An 18,258-nucleotide genomic window follows, 5' to 3' on the forward strand; every position below is an offset into this window, starting at 1 on the left:
ACAAGAGCATAACCAGTTGTCGGTGAGGTGGGTTTTTAGTAATTTTTTGAATTGTGTTGTTGAGTTATTTGATGTTATTTGGGCTGGTAGGGAATTCCAGAGTTTTAAAATGTAGCAGCTGAAGACAGATTTGCCTGCCTTATTGTTATGTCTTGTAACTTCAAGGAGGTTAAGGGTGCTTGATCTCAAGGTTCTTGATGTGGTGTGTGGGTGTATTAGGTTTTGGAGGGCTGGAATCTTTTGTAAGTGATGGTATAACTTATGTGCTAGTGATAGTTGATTGAGTTGAAGTAGTTGAGGGAACTCCAACCAGTTCAGTTTTTTGAGAAAAATGCAGTGGTGTGTTCTGTATGCTGATTCAGTTGCAAATTTAGCTATTTTATTATAGCAGGTTTCTAGTTTGGATAGCTCTGTTTTATGGAGGTTGGTAAATACTGGGGATGCATAGAGGAGGGTGGATAGTAGATGTGCCCTGGCTATTGTGGTTTTGGATTGTTTGGAGAGAAATTGCTTGTTACGATAAAGGAGCCCAAGTTTTTTGTGAACCTTTTTTACAGTTTGAGCAATATGCATGTCAAACTTAGGTGATTGTTTATTTCTATGCCTAATAGCTTGATGTGGGTAGTTGGGGTAATAACAATTTTGTTATTAGAGGTGATAGTGAAGCTGTCTGAATGAGGGAAGTCTCTATAAAGGGTGAAGAGGAGTAATTTGGTTTTAGATGGGATAAGTATGAGCTGGTGGTCACTAAGCCAGGTTTCAGCTTGTGAGAAGCATTCTTGTGTTTGGAAGTGGAGGTGTTTGAGTGTTGGGGCGACACATATGATACTGGTGTCATCTGCATATTGAATTATTGTGGCTTTTGGTATGGAGGATGAGAATTGATTGGTGATTAGAGTGAAAGCAGTGGACCAAGGATGGAGCCTTGTGGGACACCTAGGGATACTGGTAGTAAAGAGGATATTTGGTTCTGCCATTTTACAGCCTGTTGGCGACTTGATAGATAGCTCTTGAACCATGTGAAAGAGGAGAAACTGAGTTTTAGGGTAGATAGAGTATGGAGAAGTTGTTATGATCTACCATACTTGAATGCTTTAGATAGGTCTAAGAATATGGCAGAGACTAGTTGGTCATTATTTCTGTGCTGGTTAATGCTGTTAGTGAATGCTAGTAGTGCGGTGGTGGTACTACGAAAGGGTCTAAAGCCATGTTGGTTTTTGGATAGCAAATTGTTTTTCTGAAGGTAGTTCATGAGTTGTGTGTGTATGTTCTAAGATTTTTGATAAGGGTGATAAAATAGCAATAGGACGCGGTAGTTGTTGAATTCAAAGAAGTTACCTCCTTTGTGTAATGGTATTATATAGGAGGTTTTCCATATGTGTGGCACTTTGCATTCGGAGATTGACCTATTGATGAGGATTCTAACAGGGTAGGCTATAGCTGGTGCAGCTATTTGGAGGTATTCTGTGGGTAGGTTATCAGCAGCCAGAGTGGTGAGTTTGAGCTTTAGTAGAAGTTTTTGAATTATTTTGGTTGATACTGGTTGAAAGGTAAAGTGGTGGGTGGTTCTGTTGTACTTGGTGTGTTTGTTGAGGAAGGGGGGGGGGTGTAGTATTCAGTTGGTTATTTACTAGGGCTTGGATTGTCTCAGTAAAATATCTATTAAACTGGGTAGGGATGTTATCATGGTTATTCTCAGTTGTGATTGAGGGGTTGTTGTTTTTCCCGGTTGCAATACAGAGTTGATTGCCTTCTGAGGGTTTTTTGCATATTTTTCATGTAGGTTTTGGTAATAGCTGATTTTGTCCATTTTAATGCATTTTTGGCTTTATTCCTCAGTTCTAAGTATTTCAATTTGTCTAGTTGGGTTTTGTTTTTGTGATATTGGTTCCATGCTTTATCCCTTTCTAAGAGAATAGTTCTGGTGGGTTTAGTAAGCCAGGGTGCATATTTAGTTTTTATTCTTGTGGTTTTGGAGGGGGCGTGGTGGTCAAAAGTTTGTATGAAGGTTTTATTAAAGTACATTACTGCCTCTTCTAAGGGTAATTGATTAAGAGGGGTCCAGTTACAATACCTTAGGTAAATGATGAAGTCATTAGGGTTAAAGCTTTTCTTATTTCTGACTTCTCTTAGAATTACATGGTTTATCTGGAGAGATTTGGCTCTTACTAGGTATGTTAGTTGGTGGTCACTCAGAATGTCTGGTAGACATCCGGTTTGGGATGCAAGGGATGGGTGGGATACGATTATCCAGTCCACTATAGATTGGTGTTTTGATCTTTTGTCATTCATGGTGGGGGAAGTGATAACTTGGGTAAAGCCTTGGAGGTTGATGTGGGTGAGTGGAGTTTGGCTTGAACAGTTAAGCCAGTTTATGTTAAAGTCACCAAGCAAGATATTTTCTTGGGGTAAAGTGGTAGAGATGTATTCAAGTAGGTTTTCTAAGGTAGTGATATTATTTCGTGGGGGATGTAGCAACCAATGATATTATTATGATTATTTGGGTTTATTTGAAATTTGGTAATAATTAGTTCTGCATTATTGAGTTCTGGTAGGGTAATATCAGGTTATTTGGGGATGAGGTGGTCTTTGTACATTATGGCTACCCCCCCACCCCCTTTGCCTAGTCTATCTCTGCAAATTATATTATATCCTGGGGCTGTACTTTCGTTATTGTGGATTTCGGGTTTTAGCCAGGTATCACTTAATAGGACAATATCAGTTTGTATACAGATAATAGGGCATGAAGGACATGGACTTTGTTAAGGATACTCCTAATGTTTAGATTAAGAAAGAGGTCTATGGATTAAGGGGTTGTGTTGATTGGTGAATGGGATGTTTGTTGTGTTTGGTCCTGGGTTGGGGTGTATGTCCCCACAATAGGTGAGTTCTTGGAATAGATGTGAAACAAATTTTTTAAACTTGATTACAGCAAGGAATTTTACTGTTGAGGTCCACAGGCTGATATTTCAAGCCCTGACTATCAGATAATGAAAATGAAAGGTGCTTAAACATTTTACTTAAGTATGTGTCACTGGTACTTTAATAGAAATCATGTGTATTCCTCAGTTTGTCTTACTGAGATCTGTTTGGGAAAAGCACTTTATATTGTCATGAGTTCTAATCAGTAATTGTAACCAGAACCATAAAGTGAAAAGTGTCTCAAGTTCAGCTGTCTAAAATATCTTCAACAGCTACACAAATAATGGCACAGTGACTCTGTACATCATAGAAAGAGCCTTTGTCTTCTCTATTACTGCATTTTATTGATTATACAAAGTTTAGCACTCACTGTATCAACTTCCACAACACTGGCTTGAGTACACTGTGTACAGTAGCTAAGACATGGTGTGACATCAGTGTAAGTATTCTCCAAACATGTGGATTTAGGAAGATTATAAAACAGAAGGTCTGATACCAAAAGATTTGTGCTCAGTGCAAGTGACCACTTACACTGATAACAGGCTAAGTGCAGATCTTTTGGAATCTGGCACCTGGTAAAAGTTTGTTTACAGATGGAATCAAAGTAAGCCACTTAACACTGAGAACAAGTCTAGGAATTAGAGCAGACTTACACTGACAGCAGCTCTTCTGGAAACTGTCCCATTTATGTTACCAAATCTCAAAGCATTTTACTTTACATATTCTGTTAAATTACAGCAGAAAGCAGTTAATAATTATGTAATGTGAAGGAAAGTTAGAACATCTAGAAAAAAACACTGTGCACTGCAAACAGAATGTTATCAATTTTTGCTGTGTTATTCTGTCTATAGTTTATGTGCTGATTTTCTGATATCTTTCAAATGCAATGGTCTTTCAAATGAGCAGTACAAATTTCAGTACCAAAGTTAAGCAATTGCTTTATTATACCAGCTCTGTTTATGTGGGCATTTTTATAGGCATATGGACTAAGTAACATTTTAAGGAAGAATTGATACTAGTTCATTCTACTAATTCTGCTGCTTCTGTTTGTACTGTATTTCCCTGTCTTTTTAAGATGAATTACAACTTGTGCATTTTCAAATGTCTGACCATCTTTAAGGGGTTACGTCTGATGATATGTTCCCAGAAATAATAGAAAAAGCCCCAGGATAATTGCTGATGCCCGTGACACAACCTGCATAATACAGACCTACTCCCTGCTTCCCCATGCTTAGATTTTTTAGTGATGAAACATTCTTCTTCACAGTGCATATACAATGTTACTTTTTTGTGCTGGGGAGGGAGGTGTTTGGGGGGGGCTGTGATATTAGACTACTGTGCTATAAGTTGTGCAATAGTGTATACTTGGAGTTCACTGGATTTATCCCCATGGCAATGCTATTCATTCATTTTATAATACACATATTATTCTTTAGAGAGTCACAGGGGAGACAGCCTATTCCAGCAAGTAGCAACTATAAGACACAGAAGCAGTCTTGTATGAGATGCCAGTCCACTGCACTATTGCAGAATGCATACACACACACACACACACACACACACACACACACACACACATGTATACACATACTACCTGTTACTTAACTTAATGCACCCCTCTACTAGCTCTGAGAGCTATCTGGCTGCAGTAGTGAGACTTGATTGTCTGTTCAGTTTGCATTTAAAAGTCAGTATCCCACAATTCCATTGGAGTGGGTGGAGCTACATAATTATGCATGCAAATTAACCAGCACACAGATTTGTACCTATTTTTCATGGGCCTTTGTCCAGATTTTTGATGTTTCCAGGTTGAGAGGTATGTCAGTACCTATCTCATTTAATTTTTGCTCTGTCTGACCATCAATGATTAGTATCGCTTTGCTTCTGTTACTAAAATCATCACTTTGAAGCATCCTCTTTCTCTCTTTACCACCATTTACTGGGTTTACTATAAAATGCATCTCTCTTAATTGACACCAGATTATCTGACCAAAAAACATCTAAAACCTTGGGAGGCCACTAATTTAAACAGTACCACTTTCAATGTCATAATACACAAAACATTTATTTTTTCTTAATGAGGACGAGCTCCGCTCCACATACACACCCTCCCCAGTGAGGAGGCACGCCTCCAGAACCCCAAACAATAAATTAACTCTGAGACTGCACAAACTTGGAAAAGACGGAGAAAGCAATTAAAAATAAAACACTCACTTTCCAGCTCTTCTCCATATACAACTGCCATTGCAACACTGGTGACTTGTTCTCGGCATTACTCAACTGGCTGCTGGCAAATGGTAGGCTTGGGCCACATATTTCATTATTGTCCATTACATATAAACATTTGTTCTTAGCACTACTTTATATTTCTCCTCAATTTAGTTGTGGTCTGACCTTATATTATACATTGGCATTTCCTGTATATGCCACTCTTCTACTACTTTTCATTCCATGCTGTTATTAAAGTTAAAGCAAGCTTCAGATTACACACATTACCACTAAACTGCTTCCATTCACTGTACACAATTTGTTTTTCATGAACAAACTGTATGTATTTGCACATTTATATGAACAGGGAATGCTACATGTATTGCTGTTGACAGTCAGTACTTTAGTAGTGTTATTTTCTACTGTTCAAAAATGTAAACATACATTTTCATTGTATGTCTTCTTGTGGAGTTTTATCCATGGGCCCAAAGTTAAAATTTGTTTTTCCCAGCTGGACATCTCAGTCAACAAAACAAGATAAAATAAAATAACAGTGGTGGAGTGGGCTGTGGACTCCATCCAGTATCACCACTAACACTTGTCCGTTAGGAAGTGGGCAAGTTCTGGTAATGACAGCAGGAAAATGCAATGTAGACAGGGAAGTTCTTTGTGTGTCTGTGTTTGATACCTCTCAACTGTACAGATTTTCGCAGAATGTCCAGATTTCTGCCTCATATTTTTGGTGTGTTCCTCCTAAAATCTGTACTTTTCTGGCAAATAGCTGAGAATTGACGTCATTAAATAATGACAAACATTTGAGTTTAAGACTCCACATCCTTCATAAAATTCATGCTAATGCAAAACCTATCATTCTATCAACTTTCTAAGGTTGTAAGAGCAACATTTAAAATCTGTCCGTATTTGTCCCCCCCCCCATCATTTTAGGCTTTGTCCAGAAGAGGTTGAGAGTTATTTGTGTTTAAGGAAAGAACATGTGCTTGAGGTTTGAGCAAGACAGTTTTTCTATTTTATACTTGAACCATTACAGTCATCACCTGCCATTTTGCTCACTTAGTATGTTTCAAATACAGTTCTACATTATGGAATGTGAAAATGTACCACAGCTATACAGAATGTAGAATGCACCATGCTTACAGTACAGAAGTTAATAAAAAGTGCCTTAAGCACACTTCCAAAACTGCAAACGTATGAAGTATACCCATGATACATAAAGGTACGAATGTAGTGTTTTAGAAATGTCACTACACTTCAAAGAACTTTTTTTATTTTGTTTCTCCCATGAAAGTAAAAACTTGCTGACAGCAGAAGGAAAGGAAAAAAAAAGAAACAGCTGCAAGACTGCACCCTGACAACTGAGTGTTACTGGTCCGCATTCACATGAAAAGTTTCAACATAAAAAATCATAACTTTTCATAGTTTTCATTTAATTCTGTTTCTAGTGCGAGCTGTAGAAAGTATTTCCCAGTCAACCTACTCAGATGCTATCACATTTGTTTTGTTCACATTTGCAGTTTTGGCTTTACGTGGGAACAAGCCTTTCAACAGCACTTCATTTGATCACCTGATCTCCCTTTTTTCATAACTCATACATATTCAAGTTTTAAACTGGTCACTGCACAAAAAAAAAATACTATAATTCTTATACTGGGATACAGACTTACAAACACCAAATCTTATGTCACTTCAATGAACAATCTCACAGTAATAAGTACAGTATCTGGGCTTAAAATATAAATGGGCAATAAACACATTATAAGCATGCTGTAACAGGCAGACCTATAGATAATAAACCATCATACTCAGGCAAATATAGTCATTCATTGGAAAATGAAAAACAACTTCCTGCTGCTGTGACTGTCCACTTGCCTGAAATCGTGTCCTTTCCGCTGCATAAACTTGATAATGCAACATTGCTTGAAGCACTTTTTTATGCCCTCCTGGGACCAGGCAAACAGCACCCAATATCTCAAGTACTGCAATCTTTGTCTTCAGGTTTTCAGTTCTTAAACTCTGTGAGATGATATTGATACTTTCAGGGTGAGCTAAAACATGTGCCCTCCCCTGTGAATTGTTGCACAGTGCCTTAATACATCCTATAACGGATGTGTGTATCCGGCTCTCTGAAGTCTCATAGTCCATGCTCTTGAGGAAATTCAGAAGGCATGTTAGTCCATCCAGCTCGATAAATCTGATGACAAACCTATGGAGTGACAATAGATGGATCAGAAGCAAAATCAAAGATCACTTATTTGCACTGATGGCAAAGCCACTTTTATAAACAGAAACTGAATTCAATCCTGCATTTTATAACCACTTCTGGGGGACACGATATCATAATTAAGATACAAAATCAGTTTTATTAGAATAATACCAAAATGTGTTACCTTATTTCTTGAGTCCTTCAAAGGAAAACTTACTTTCAAAATAACAGACATAAGCAGCTTATGTTTAAGTAAACTGATCATGTAAAACATATAATATTCACGGCAACAGACAAGTAAAACAATAAAATTAAACCACACTGCCTCCAAACAACTACAATAAAACAAGAATCCCAGCTGAAGTATAAGACAGTATGAAACAAATTAAGTTCAGCTGTTTCAATATCAATACTAATTCAATAAGCTAAATGCATTTAAACACAGTCTGTACCTTGCATTTAAAAAAACCCGGCAATTTCACTTGTACAATAATCCTAACAAAAAGCACACATAATTTATTTCATACCCTTAAAGGTCCTGTGCAACCTGGCGAAATGGAAAGTCACTGGTAACTAGTGGCTTTTGCACACCAACTTAAATTGATGATTTTATATGAAAAATAGGACTGTGCAAAGATTCTACAGCCAAGGCAATACCCATTTCTGCTACACAACTCCTATGGGCATACCTGAATGTCTCTTAATCAGGTCAGAAGCCTGCACAGCTTCACTTCTACATGATGTCTCTGAACTTCACAGAGGATACTCAAAATGTAAAGTTCATGACATAGCAATCTCCCTGAAGAAAAAATATTTTCTGCTTAAAGGGGAAATAGGTATATCATTCTTTATTTTTTATTTATTTTTTGAGTGGGGGGGCTTAATCACTTTAAGATGGGGCTGCACCATAAAGTAGACTTTCAACAATAAGAGGGGGCTGCACCATAAAGTAGACTTTCAACATTAAGAAAAAATGCAATCAAATATGGGACACTTGAGACAATTATAATATTTAAAGAATACAGTTGTATTCATTAAAAGCTGGCACTGTGCATATGCCTGTTTTTTTTTTTTTTTTTTTTTTTTTTTTTTAACATCAACAAGGCAGAATTGGAAGCACGTGTACTCCAACCTTGTGTCATCCCACTGCAAGGCATGATGATGTAAGTGAACAGTGGCAAGCGTGTGGTACACAAAGAAAGGTGAATTTTACAAAGGAATTATTTTTAAAGCCAAAAAAACTGATTTTACAGGTTTTTACAAGTACAACAGCAGTAGGCAATCATACCAGTGCAATACACAAGCATCTCTTTGCCCAGGTAAGTCAATAATACAGTGACTGCTAGGCCAGCGCTCAGCACAACTGGAACATGACATTAGAAAGGTATGTCACTGCTAAACTGAGCATACACACTGGGGGAGCATGACAGAAGGCAGATGCAGAGTCTTCAGGCAGAAAACAGGCATAGCTGTTAGTGAGGGACAGCTCTTCCAGTCTGTACATTAAGTTTATCACTCAGTAATGAAGTTAGATTTGCATGCCTCTAATCCCAGAGGGAATTCTGGAAGGAGTCCCAGGGACTTTGGGTAGAAGGAGAGGACCAACTGAGACTGTGGAAGAGAAGCCTCTTTTCCCTGAGGAAGTCTGCAACAGCCTGAACTGGATTTCTTCTACTTGCATAAGAAAGCCAGAGGAATTCTAGAAGTCACTGCTGGCCTTTTGTAATACAGTGCTATTTGCCTTGTTATGGAATACAGGCACCTGAAGGACAGAGGAATTACTTCTTAATTTGCACAAAGTAAAGCTACTGCTATGAACTGTTATATTTGTTTTTGGTTCAAGAAAACTCAGTGAGAAAAAAGACTGCAGATATTGCTATTTGTTTTTAGAGTGAAGCAAATAATTTCCCATTTATGTTTTAACTATATTTATGTGCTATCATTCATCAAAGTGTTATTTAGTAATGCAACTTATGGTCTCTGTTTATTATGTTCATGAAAACAAAAGAACCATCACAAATGGTGGAGAAGTTTTGGCAAATTTTTGATCCCTGATATTGATAACAATCTAAAATGCAGAAATTGTGCTACTCATCTATATATGAAGTGCTTTGAATGGGGCACATACTCCCAGTGAGGAAGAAGAGAAAAGATGCACCACAGCTTTTTTTTTTTTCTTTCTTGTGGGTGTGGCAGGACTTTGCTGCCTTCAAGTGAGGACCTTCTAAACTAGACTGTGAATGAAAATAGACTATTCTATTAAGTCTTTGTGCTAGCATATGATGGTCATATTAACTTTGTGACTTGCACCTTTATATCATCTTTATGTGGGCTATATATATTGTGTTCAGCTCCAAAACGGAGTAAAATAATTAAAGCCCTAATGAAGTCTGCTACAACCACTGACAGGAACTCTTAAAAAAACAGGCAGAAAATAATGCAACTGGCACTGAAACTACTATTCCAACAACTTCCAAAACTTGTTAAAACTAATTCAGCCTTAAAGTAAAAGTCATACATCCTTGACCAGCATTTGGTTAATTTGGAACAAAAATTAACTTCAATTCAGCAAGACCTAGGTGAAAACTTTGTGGACTAGTAATCCTATAATGACACTTGGTTAAGATGATGATGTGGAGGCTTATCTGAAAGCATTCAAGAGCTGTGTAGAGAAGGATATCTCACCCTGGAATGAGTTGTCCAGATTGCTGTCATGTCATCTGACAGTGAATAAGGCCTGCATGGCATTTGCAGACACTGATGCACACAACTGTCAAAAAAAACACTGAAAGAAATTTTAGCCCTGGTGGGTGTTTTACCCGAGTACCAGACATGTAGATTTCACAAGTGTCGCTACCCAGGTCAGGAAGAAACAGGCGAACGTTGTGGGTTCTTGTTAAAGCAGCTTTATTATATACAAACTCATAAATGAAGCTGAGTAACTTTAACTTATATACAAACTAGCTATCATGCACAGAGATGTTAACACTTTGGCAATACCTTCAAAATGACACTGAAGATAACACGTGCTTGGAATTTATATGCACACACAGACTTAGAAATGCTTCCTAAAGGTACATCACACCTGTTATTCTACATCCTCCCTCTTTGAGAAATGAGTCAGACATTGTCACTGGTATTAATAAATATGCAATTTACACAAGAATAATTTTTCATCATGCAATTATAGTAAGCTAGGTACATATATACAACTATGTCCAAGATGCTATGTATTACACACTAGGCATTGAGATGCGACCATACCGTGTGCCATAAAATCTGGGGACTGGTTTAGCAACTGGAATTGTCTCTGCTGAATGTTCAATCTTAGGAATCTTGGGACCATCTGCCGGAGTAGTATCAAGAGTCAAGACACATTCTGGAACAGTAATATCATCTGGATTGCTCTGAGTTTTTGTCATAGGAACAATGCTATGATGTCGGTTCTGCTACAGGAAGATGTCTGTGATTTCTCCTGTACTCCACACCTTCAGATTTAACAAATTAGGATCTTGGTTCTGCACATATACTCATTACTTGACCAATCCATTTGAAACCTTTAGCTGTTTTTATCCTCACTCTCTCTCCTTCTTTCAATGGACGACGAAATCTGCTCGATTTGTCATAGCTGGACTTTTGAAAAAGAACGCTTTTTAAATAATTGGGCTCTAATGGCTTTGTTGTGTTTAGCTTTAGATCTCAATAAACTAGAACTGATAGGCAATGTTGTTCTGGTTTGCCTGGATAGACGTTTCTGAGCAGGTGAGCCAAGTATATCGTCACGGGGTATTTTTCTGAGATTGAGTAAATTCAAAAAAAACATTGGTATTATCACACTTTGACTTCTCAAGCAATTGCTTTGCACTCTGTACTGCACGTTCAGGAAGTCCATTTGATTGCAGATATTCTGGACTACTAGAGACATGTACAAAGTCCCACTCTTCTGAAAATTTCTGAAACAATTGACTGGTAAATCGGGTACCATTGTCAGAGAATAATTTCTGTGGACTGCCATGGACTGAGAAATCGCGTTTTACCTTAGTAATGACTGCAGTAGAAGTTAGAGTAGGTAGTAGATCGATCTCAAACCAATTTGAATAATAGTCTACCAGTACTAAGTAATGTTGATTGTTCCACTCGAATATGTCAGTAGTTACTATAGACCAAGGTAGTTCAGGGATTTGACTTAGATGAAGTGGCTCTTTTTGCAAATGCAGTTTAGTACAGAGTGAACAGGAAGAAAGTACTCTATCAATGTCTTTCGCTAGAGAAGTCCAAAGCACAAGTCCTCTCACCCTTCTCTTAGTAGATTTGGAACGGGTCTATATTAGGTGATCGAAACTTTAGGTAATCGAATACATAAAGATTGACACCTAAACAGCAAAAGCTGTAAATATTGAACAGCCACTTTCGCAAATTCTTTCGTTGGGAAAGAATTTGCTTGGCCATTATCGGGATTCTGCCCTTTTCTCCACTGTAGAGCGATCTCGGAGTTGGGATATTTAGTTAGGGTGGGGTGGAGTGGGGGTTGTGGGGAGGGGAGCCCCCCACTCGATTATGGTTTGAAATTTTTTTTTCTCTGGCCAAGCAAATTCTTTCCCTACGAAAGAATTGGCGGAAGTGGCTGTTCCATGTTTACAGCTTTCGCTGTTTAAGTGTCGAGCTTTAGGTATTCAGTTACCTAAAGCTTTGACTTTATAATACAGACCCTTCGGAACCTGGGTGACCACAAAGTAAAATCTGGATATACTCTTGTTGTAAGGAAGCAGGAACAACAATTTTAGGACCTTTGGAAATAATGCCATTTTCCATCAACAACTCATCTCTGTAAGGAAAAAAGAAGTTATGTCTTACCATAACATTCCAGCTGTGTTGTAGATCTTTATTCACTCATTACTGATAGGACTTTGGTTCCATCATCGGAACCGGCACGGCCGTTTTCAAGCTCGTGCCAGCCAAAAACTCTCATCTAGGACCTACCCATAATGCCCCTCTCATAGTCTCTCCAGATCGAGTTTGCCTGCCCCTATATTACAGAGATAGTAAGAGAAACAGTAGGAGGCTCTGTCTGAGCAAAATACCTTAACCAGGAGTTCCTAAAGTCCACCAGGAGTCCAGACAGGGGGAAGGAAGGCGGGAAGTAATGAATGAATAAAGATCTACAACACAGATGGAACGTTACGGTAAGACATAACTTCTTTATCTGATGTTGTAAATCTTTATTCATTCCTTACTGATAGGACCGAGTCCTCAGCTACTAGAGTCCTGGGTGGCCCTAAGGAAGGATATTCCTGAGCACCATAGAACCTAAAGATGCTCGTCCCCTGGAGGCCAAATCCAATTTGTAATGAGTGATAAAGGTATGAGGTCTTCCCCAAGTGGTTGCTGCGCAGATATCATCCATAAAGGCTCTGGAATGAAAAGCCACAGAAGTAGCCATCGATCTAGTAGAATGAGCTTTTATTCTGGAAGGTAAGGATAGGTTATTCTGATGGTAGATGAAGGTAATGACATTTCTAAGCCAGGAGGATAGAGTCACTTTGGAGACAGGTTTACCCAATCTGGGTCCCGCAAAGGCCACAAACAATTGATCTGTTTTCCTGAAAGATTAAGTCCTGTCCAAATAAAAATGAAGCTGCCTATGAACATCAACGGTGTGCAAAAGATACTCCCCTCTGTTTGAATGCTGAGGGAAGAAAACCGGCAGGTCAATAGATTGGTTAACTGAAAAAACAGAAATAACCTTGGGCAAGAAGGAAGGGTGAGTACGAAGGGACACTCTATCCCTGTGGAAGTTCAAGTAAGGTCTTGACACTCAAGGCCTGCAACTCAGATACTCATCTCGCTGAGGTAAGTGCTACTAGAAGTAGAGTCTTCCATGATAAAAATTTTATATCACATGAATCAGATGGTTCGAAAGGAGGGCTTGTTAACAAGTGAAGTACCAAAGTCAAGTCCCAGGGTTCTATGGGGGGCCTGACAGGAGGTTTAAAGTACAGTTTTGTACCTACCATAAATGTAGATGTTCGAGGATTCCATTGCTGCAGTCCTTACTATTGGGTATAGTCCGCATCCAGTCGGCCCGAATACCAGAGTATAAGGCTGACGTCGGTCAGGGCGCATTAGACTGACGTCAGTACGTCAGGGTACTAATGCGCATGACCGGCGTCATATCCTCAGTCTTTTCTTGCCCCAGATGTCAGAAGACCCTAAAAAGACAAGGCCCAAAATACCTGCACCAAAACATGAACAATATATACAAAAATATAAGCAGGTAAACTCACCTACACAACCACCCCTAAACACAGAGGGAAGGAGGGAGGTAAATTGGACTGCAGCAATGGAATCCTCGAACATCTACATTTATGGTAGGTACAAAACTGTACTATGTTCTTCGTTTTCCATTGCTGCAGTCCTTACTATTGGGTAGAATCCCAAAGCAGAGGTAAGGGAGGCTGGCAAATCATAAAGAAGCAGGAGCTGACAACATGCCTTGCAAAACAGCTGTGGCAAAACCAGCCCTAGACTTAGAGTAGATAGGAAGGTGATAATGCTTAGAGAAAGTATGCACTGAACTCCAAGTAGCTGCTTCCAAAATATCCTTAGTTGCCACCCCCCGTAGAAATGCTGTAGAAGTGGCAGTAGCCCTAGTGGAATGAGGCCTAATCCCAGCTGGAACCTCCTTGCCATGATGGGAATAACAAAATGCAATGCAAAAGCCAATCCACCTAGAAATAGTTTGTTTTGACACAGGCTTGCCCTGCGAACTCAAAGCAAAAGAAACAAACAACTGCTGAGACTGCCTAAAATCCTTAGTCCTGCTTAAGTAATAACGCAATTGCCTGTGTACATCTAAAGTATGCAAAATCTTTTCCCTTTATTTTGGGGTCTGCATAAAAAGTAGGCAAATGAATAGTTTGGTTTAAAGCCACACTAGAAACCACCTTAGGCATAAAGGAAGGATTAGTGCGTAATGATACCCTATCCTTATGGAAAATCAAAAGGGCTCGACTGCCATAAGGGCCTGCAACTCAGACACCCTTCTTGCAGAAGTAATAGCCAACAAAAAGCAGTCTTCCATGACAAATATTTCAATTCAGCAGTAGCCGCAGGCTCAAAAGGTTGTAGAGTAAGTTTTTCCAACACAAAATTGAGATCCCAAGCAGGAGTAGGAGCTCTCGTGGGGGTCTTATATTTTTGCCCCTCTAAGAAACTGCTTGAACAAAGGATGCGAAAACAATGGTGGGTCACAATCATAGTGAGCTGAGATTGCTGCAGCATGAATCTTAATGGAAGAGAAGGACAGACCCTTGTCCAGTAACTCAGTAAGATATTGAAGAGCCATACTCAAATTAGGCTCAGAAATCTCCAAATTCTTTGCTTTACTCCAAAATAAAAATCTCTTCCATTTTGCTGCGTACACTTTCCTTGTACTAGGTCTTCTAGCTTCCATAATCACATTTAAAACTTGTTGAGGAAGTTGAGACCTGCTGTGTTTCAACACAGAATATGCCAGGCTGTCAGATGAAGAGAGTGAAGCTTGACATTGAGCAGATGACCGTCCTGCTGGGATAACAGATGTGGAATCAAAGGTTAAGGCCATGGAGGCTTCTTTACCAGACTCCGTAGTAGAGGGTACCAGTGTTGCGAGGCCAATCTGGAGCTATCAAAATCATCCTTGGCCTGTCCTGTCTGACCTTTAACAGTACCTTTGGAAGAAGAGGCAGAGGTGGAAAGGCATACACATGAAGGTTTGTCCAACTGAAAGACAGAGCATCCACTTTCCAAGCTGTGTGATGAAACCCCTTTGTGCAAAACTGTGGCAGCTGGTGGTTTAGTGGAGAAGCGAACAGATCTATGTCTGGAGTTCCCCATGACACTGTCAATTTCTGAAATACATGAAGATCCAGTTTCCACTTGTGGGGATCCATGATTTGTCTGCTTAATACATCTGCTAAGGAGTTCTGTGCTCCTGGCAGAAACCTTGCCTGAAGAGTTAGGTGCAAGCGTAGCGCAGTCTCCCATAAAATCATTGCTTGCCTGCATAGAGGATAAGAATGTGTTCCCCCTTGTTTGTTGAAGTACCACATGACAGTTGTGTTGTCTGTTAGAATCAACACCTGCCCTGGAAGAAGTAACTCCTTGAAAGCCAGTAATGCGAACTGGACTGCTAACATCTCCTTCATGGTGATATGTAGATGCCGTAGTCTGGCAGGCCACTTGTCTTGTATCCACTTTCCATTTAGATGAGCTCCCCAAGCAATGTCCGAGGCATCTGTCGGTAAAATCTGACTCGCCTCTGGCCGGGTCACAGAGAGTCCCTTGTTTAGGTGACATTCCTGAGCCCACCACAAAAATTCTCTTTGAAGGCAAGGTATTATTTGAATGACAGTGTCTAAATCCTGGCAGTGCTGTGTCCATACATTTTTGAGATACCACTGTAACTTCCTCATATGCAGTTTGGCATTGGGAAGCACCAGAATACAAGATGCCATGAACCCTAATGCTTGAAGGACTGTCTCTGCAGTCAGCACGGACTGATGAGATAGTTGATGGAAGTAAAGTGATAGACTCTTTTGTTTGTCCGGGGTTAAAAAGGCCATCTGGGCTGCATTCAGTCTCACACCCAGAAAGCACATGTCTTGAGAGGGTACTAGACTGGACTTTATTTCGTTCACAGAATACCCTAGGCATCTTAGCACTGCTATAAGATATTCCAGATGCTGTAGAAGGTCTTCCTTTTCTTGAGCCAGAATCAGGCAGTCGTCTAAATAAGGATAGATTTGAAGTCCTTGTAGCCTGAAGTAAGCTATCACTGGAGCCAGAACCTTTGTGAATACTCTGGGCAGTAGATAAGCCAAAGGGCAATGCAGAGAACTGATAATGAGAATCTCCAGCTCGAAACCGCAGATACTTCCTGTAACTTAGCCTGATAGGCACATGAAGGTAAGCTTCCTTGAGATCTAAAGTTACCATCCAGTGATCTTTGCCCAGCAGGGGTAAAAGCTGTTGTAATGTCAACATCTTGAACTTGGGAATGTCCAGATAAGTGTTGAGGAGAGATAAATCCAAAAGCAGTCTCCACGTGTTCCCCTTCTTTGGTACTAGGAACATGCGAGAATAAAATCCTAGGCCCCTTTCTGATACAGGGACTGGCTGAATGGCCCCATTTGGAGTAACTGAGAAACTTGCTTGTGAGCCTCTTTTCTTTGTGGAGGAGGAACGTCTGGCATGCCTTTGAAAGGGGGCATTGTATGGAAATAAAATCTGTAACCGTGGTGAATGATGTCCAACACCCATCTGTCTTGAGTAATTAAATCCCAATTTTCTTTGAAAAGAGACAGTCGTCCTTCAAAGGAGCTGCCAGGCGAGAATCTACTGGCAGCTGAAAAGGCAGGTCATTGGGTCTGTTTACGAAAGGACTGACCCCTGCCCTCACCAGAAGTCTGAGCAGGTGAACTCCTGTTCTAGGCCTAAAAGAACCTTGAGCCCTGCCCCTACCACGTCTAGACCTACCCCTAGACTGGGAATCATAAGCAGGATATGTCCACCCCTTAGCAGGCCAATTTCTACTAAACTCGGTGGCTGTACCTGCAAAAATCTTTAACAGTTTGCATAGACTTAGCTTTGTCCTCCATTTTCTTTAAAACTGCTTCCACAGGTGAACCAAACAACACATCAGACTGTAAAGGAGCATCCAAAATCCTTGTCTTAACATGCTCAGCCAAATTTTGATCCCTCAACCAGGCATGCCTGCGAAGAACAGAACTAGTGGCAGCCACCCTCGAGGAGGCCTGCACAGCATCAAAACCACATTGCAAAGAATGCTTGCCCACTTGTTCAGACACATAAACTAAATCCAGCAAGTCTTTACAATCAATACCTTCCGCCAAAGCATCCACCTTAGATTTCAATTGTGAAAGGAGATAATTTTGATATTTCAGCATGTGAAACTGACAATTCAACGCTCTCATGGCTAGAGTGGAAGAAGTATACACTTTCTTACCCCACCTATCTAACGCCCTTGCCTCTTTGTCAGTGGGAACAGGATTTTTAACCACAGAGGCCTTAACACCTTTAGGCCCCTGAGAAACAGTTTCTGGGTCCGCCCTAGGACTCTTAAACAAATACTTATGAGCTTCGGGCACCCTATAGTACCTATCAGGTTTAACAGGAGCAGGAGGCAAAGAATCAGGGTTCAGGGAAGCCTCTGCAAAAACATCTTCCACCACATTCAACACAGGAGGTATAGCTAAGGGCCTATGCTGGGGTAAAACAAGAATTCCCTAAGCCTCTTCCTGGAATCAGAGTAATCCTGGCCTTCCCATTTAAAGTGCTCCCTCATGGAATGCAGAGTCTCTGAAAATGAAAAATCCTCAGGAGGAGAAGCCGAAGGAGTGGCATCATCCACATCAGAATCAGAATAATGAGGATACTCCTGCAAATCTTCCATGAAGACTCAGAAGCCCCTGAACCCTGTTCAAAACTGTCAAACTCTGGTTCCACCCTAGGCCTCTTATCAGGAGGGCCCATAGAACCTCTAATCATAGTAATCAAATCTTCTGCCATTTTAAGCATATGTTTCTTAGGTACAGAACCCGAAAGGCTAGGAGAAGCCCCTACTGAAGCCGAAGTTGGCCTACCTCTAAAAGAAGTTTTGGCAACAGAAGGAGAGGCTCTAACTACTTTGGGAAGAGAGGGAAGAATAGTTACCTGAGAAGCCCCCTCAGCCTGGCCTGCCTCCTGAGAGGGTACATCCTGTAACAGTAAAGTTTCTGCCTGAGACTCCATAGAAACTCCTGGCAAAACCTCTGGCTCCACTGAGCCACCTAAAGAACCGGCGTCCGGGACTGCGGTTCATCAACCCTAGGCTTCGCTGTTTTGTCCTTGCGCTTCTTGGAAGCGGG

At 40.2% G+C, this 18,258-nt stretch overlaps 1 protein-coding gene across 3 annotated transcripts in view; it reads right to left on the reverse strand.

Annotated features, from left to right (window-relative positions):
- The window catches only part of DAAM2 (dishevelled associated activator of morphogenesis 2), a 3,932,565-nt gene that overhangs the window by 2,481,695 nt on the left and 1,432,612 nt on the right, over positions 1–18,258 (reverse strand). For all 3 annotated transcript variants that reach the window (XM_044084849.1, XM_044084851.1, XM_044084855.1), the window contains exon 6: positions 7,018–7,351. In XM_044084849.1, coding sequence (XP_043940784.1) covers positions 7,018–7,351 — 334 coding nt within the window. The remainder of the gene's footprint in view (positions 1–7,017; positions 7,352–18,258) is intronic.

The sequence above is a fragment of the Protopterus annectens genome, chromosome 1.part1, assembly GCF_019279795.1.
Source record: "Protopterus annectens isolate FY-2018-M chromosome 1.part1, PAN1.0, whole genome shotgun sequence".
NCBI classification, from domain to species: Eukaryota; Metazoa; Chordata; order Ceratodontiformes; family Protopteridae; genus Protopterus; species Protopterus annectens.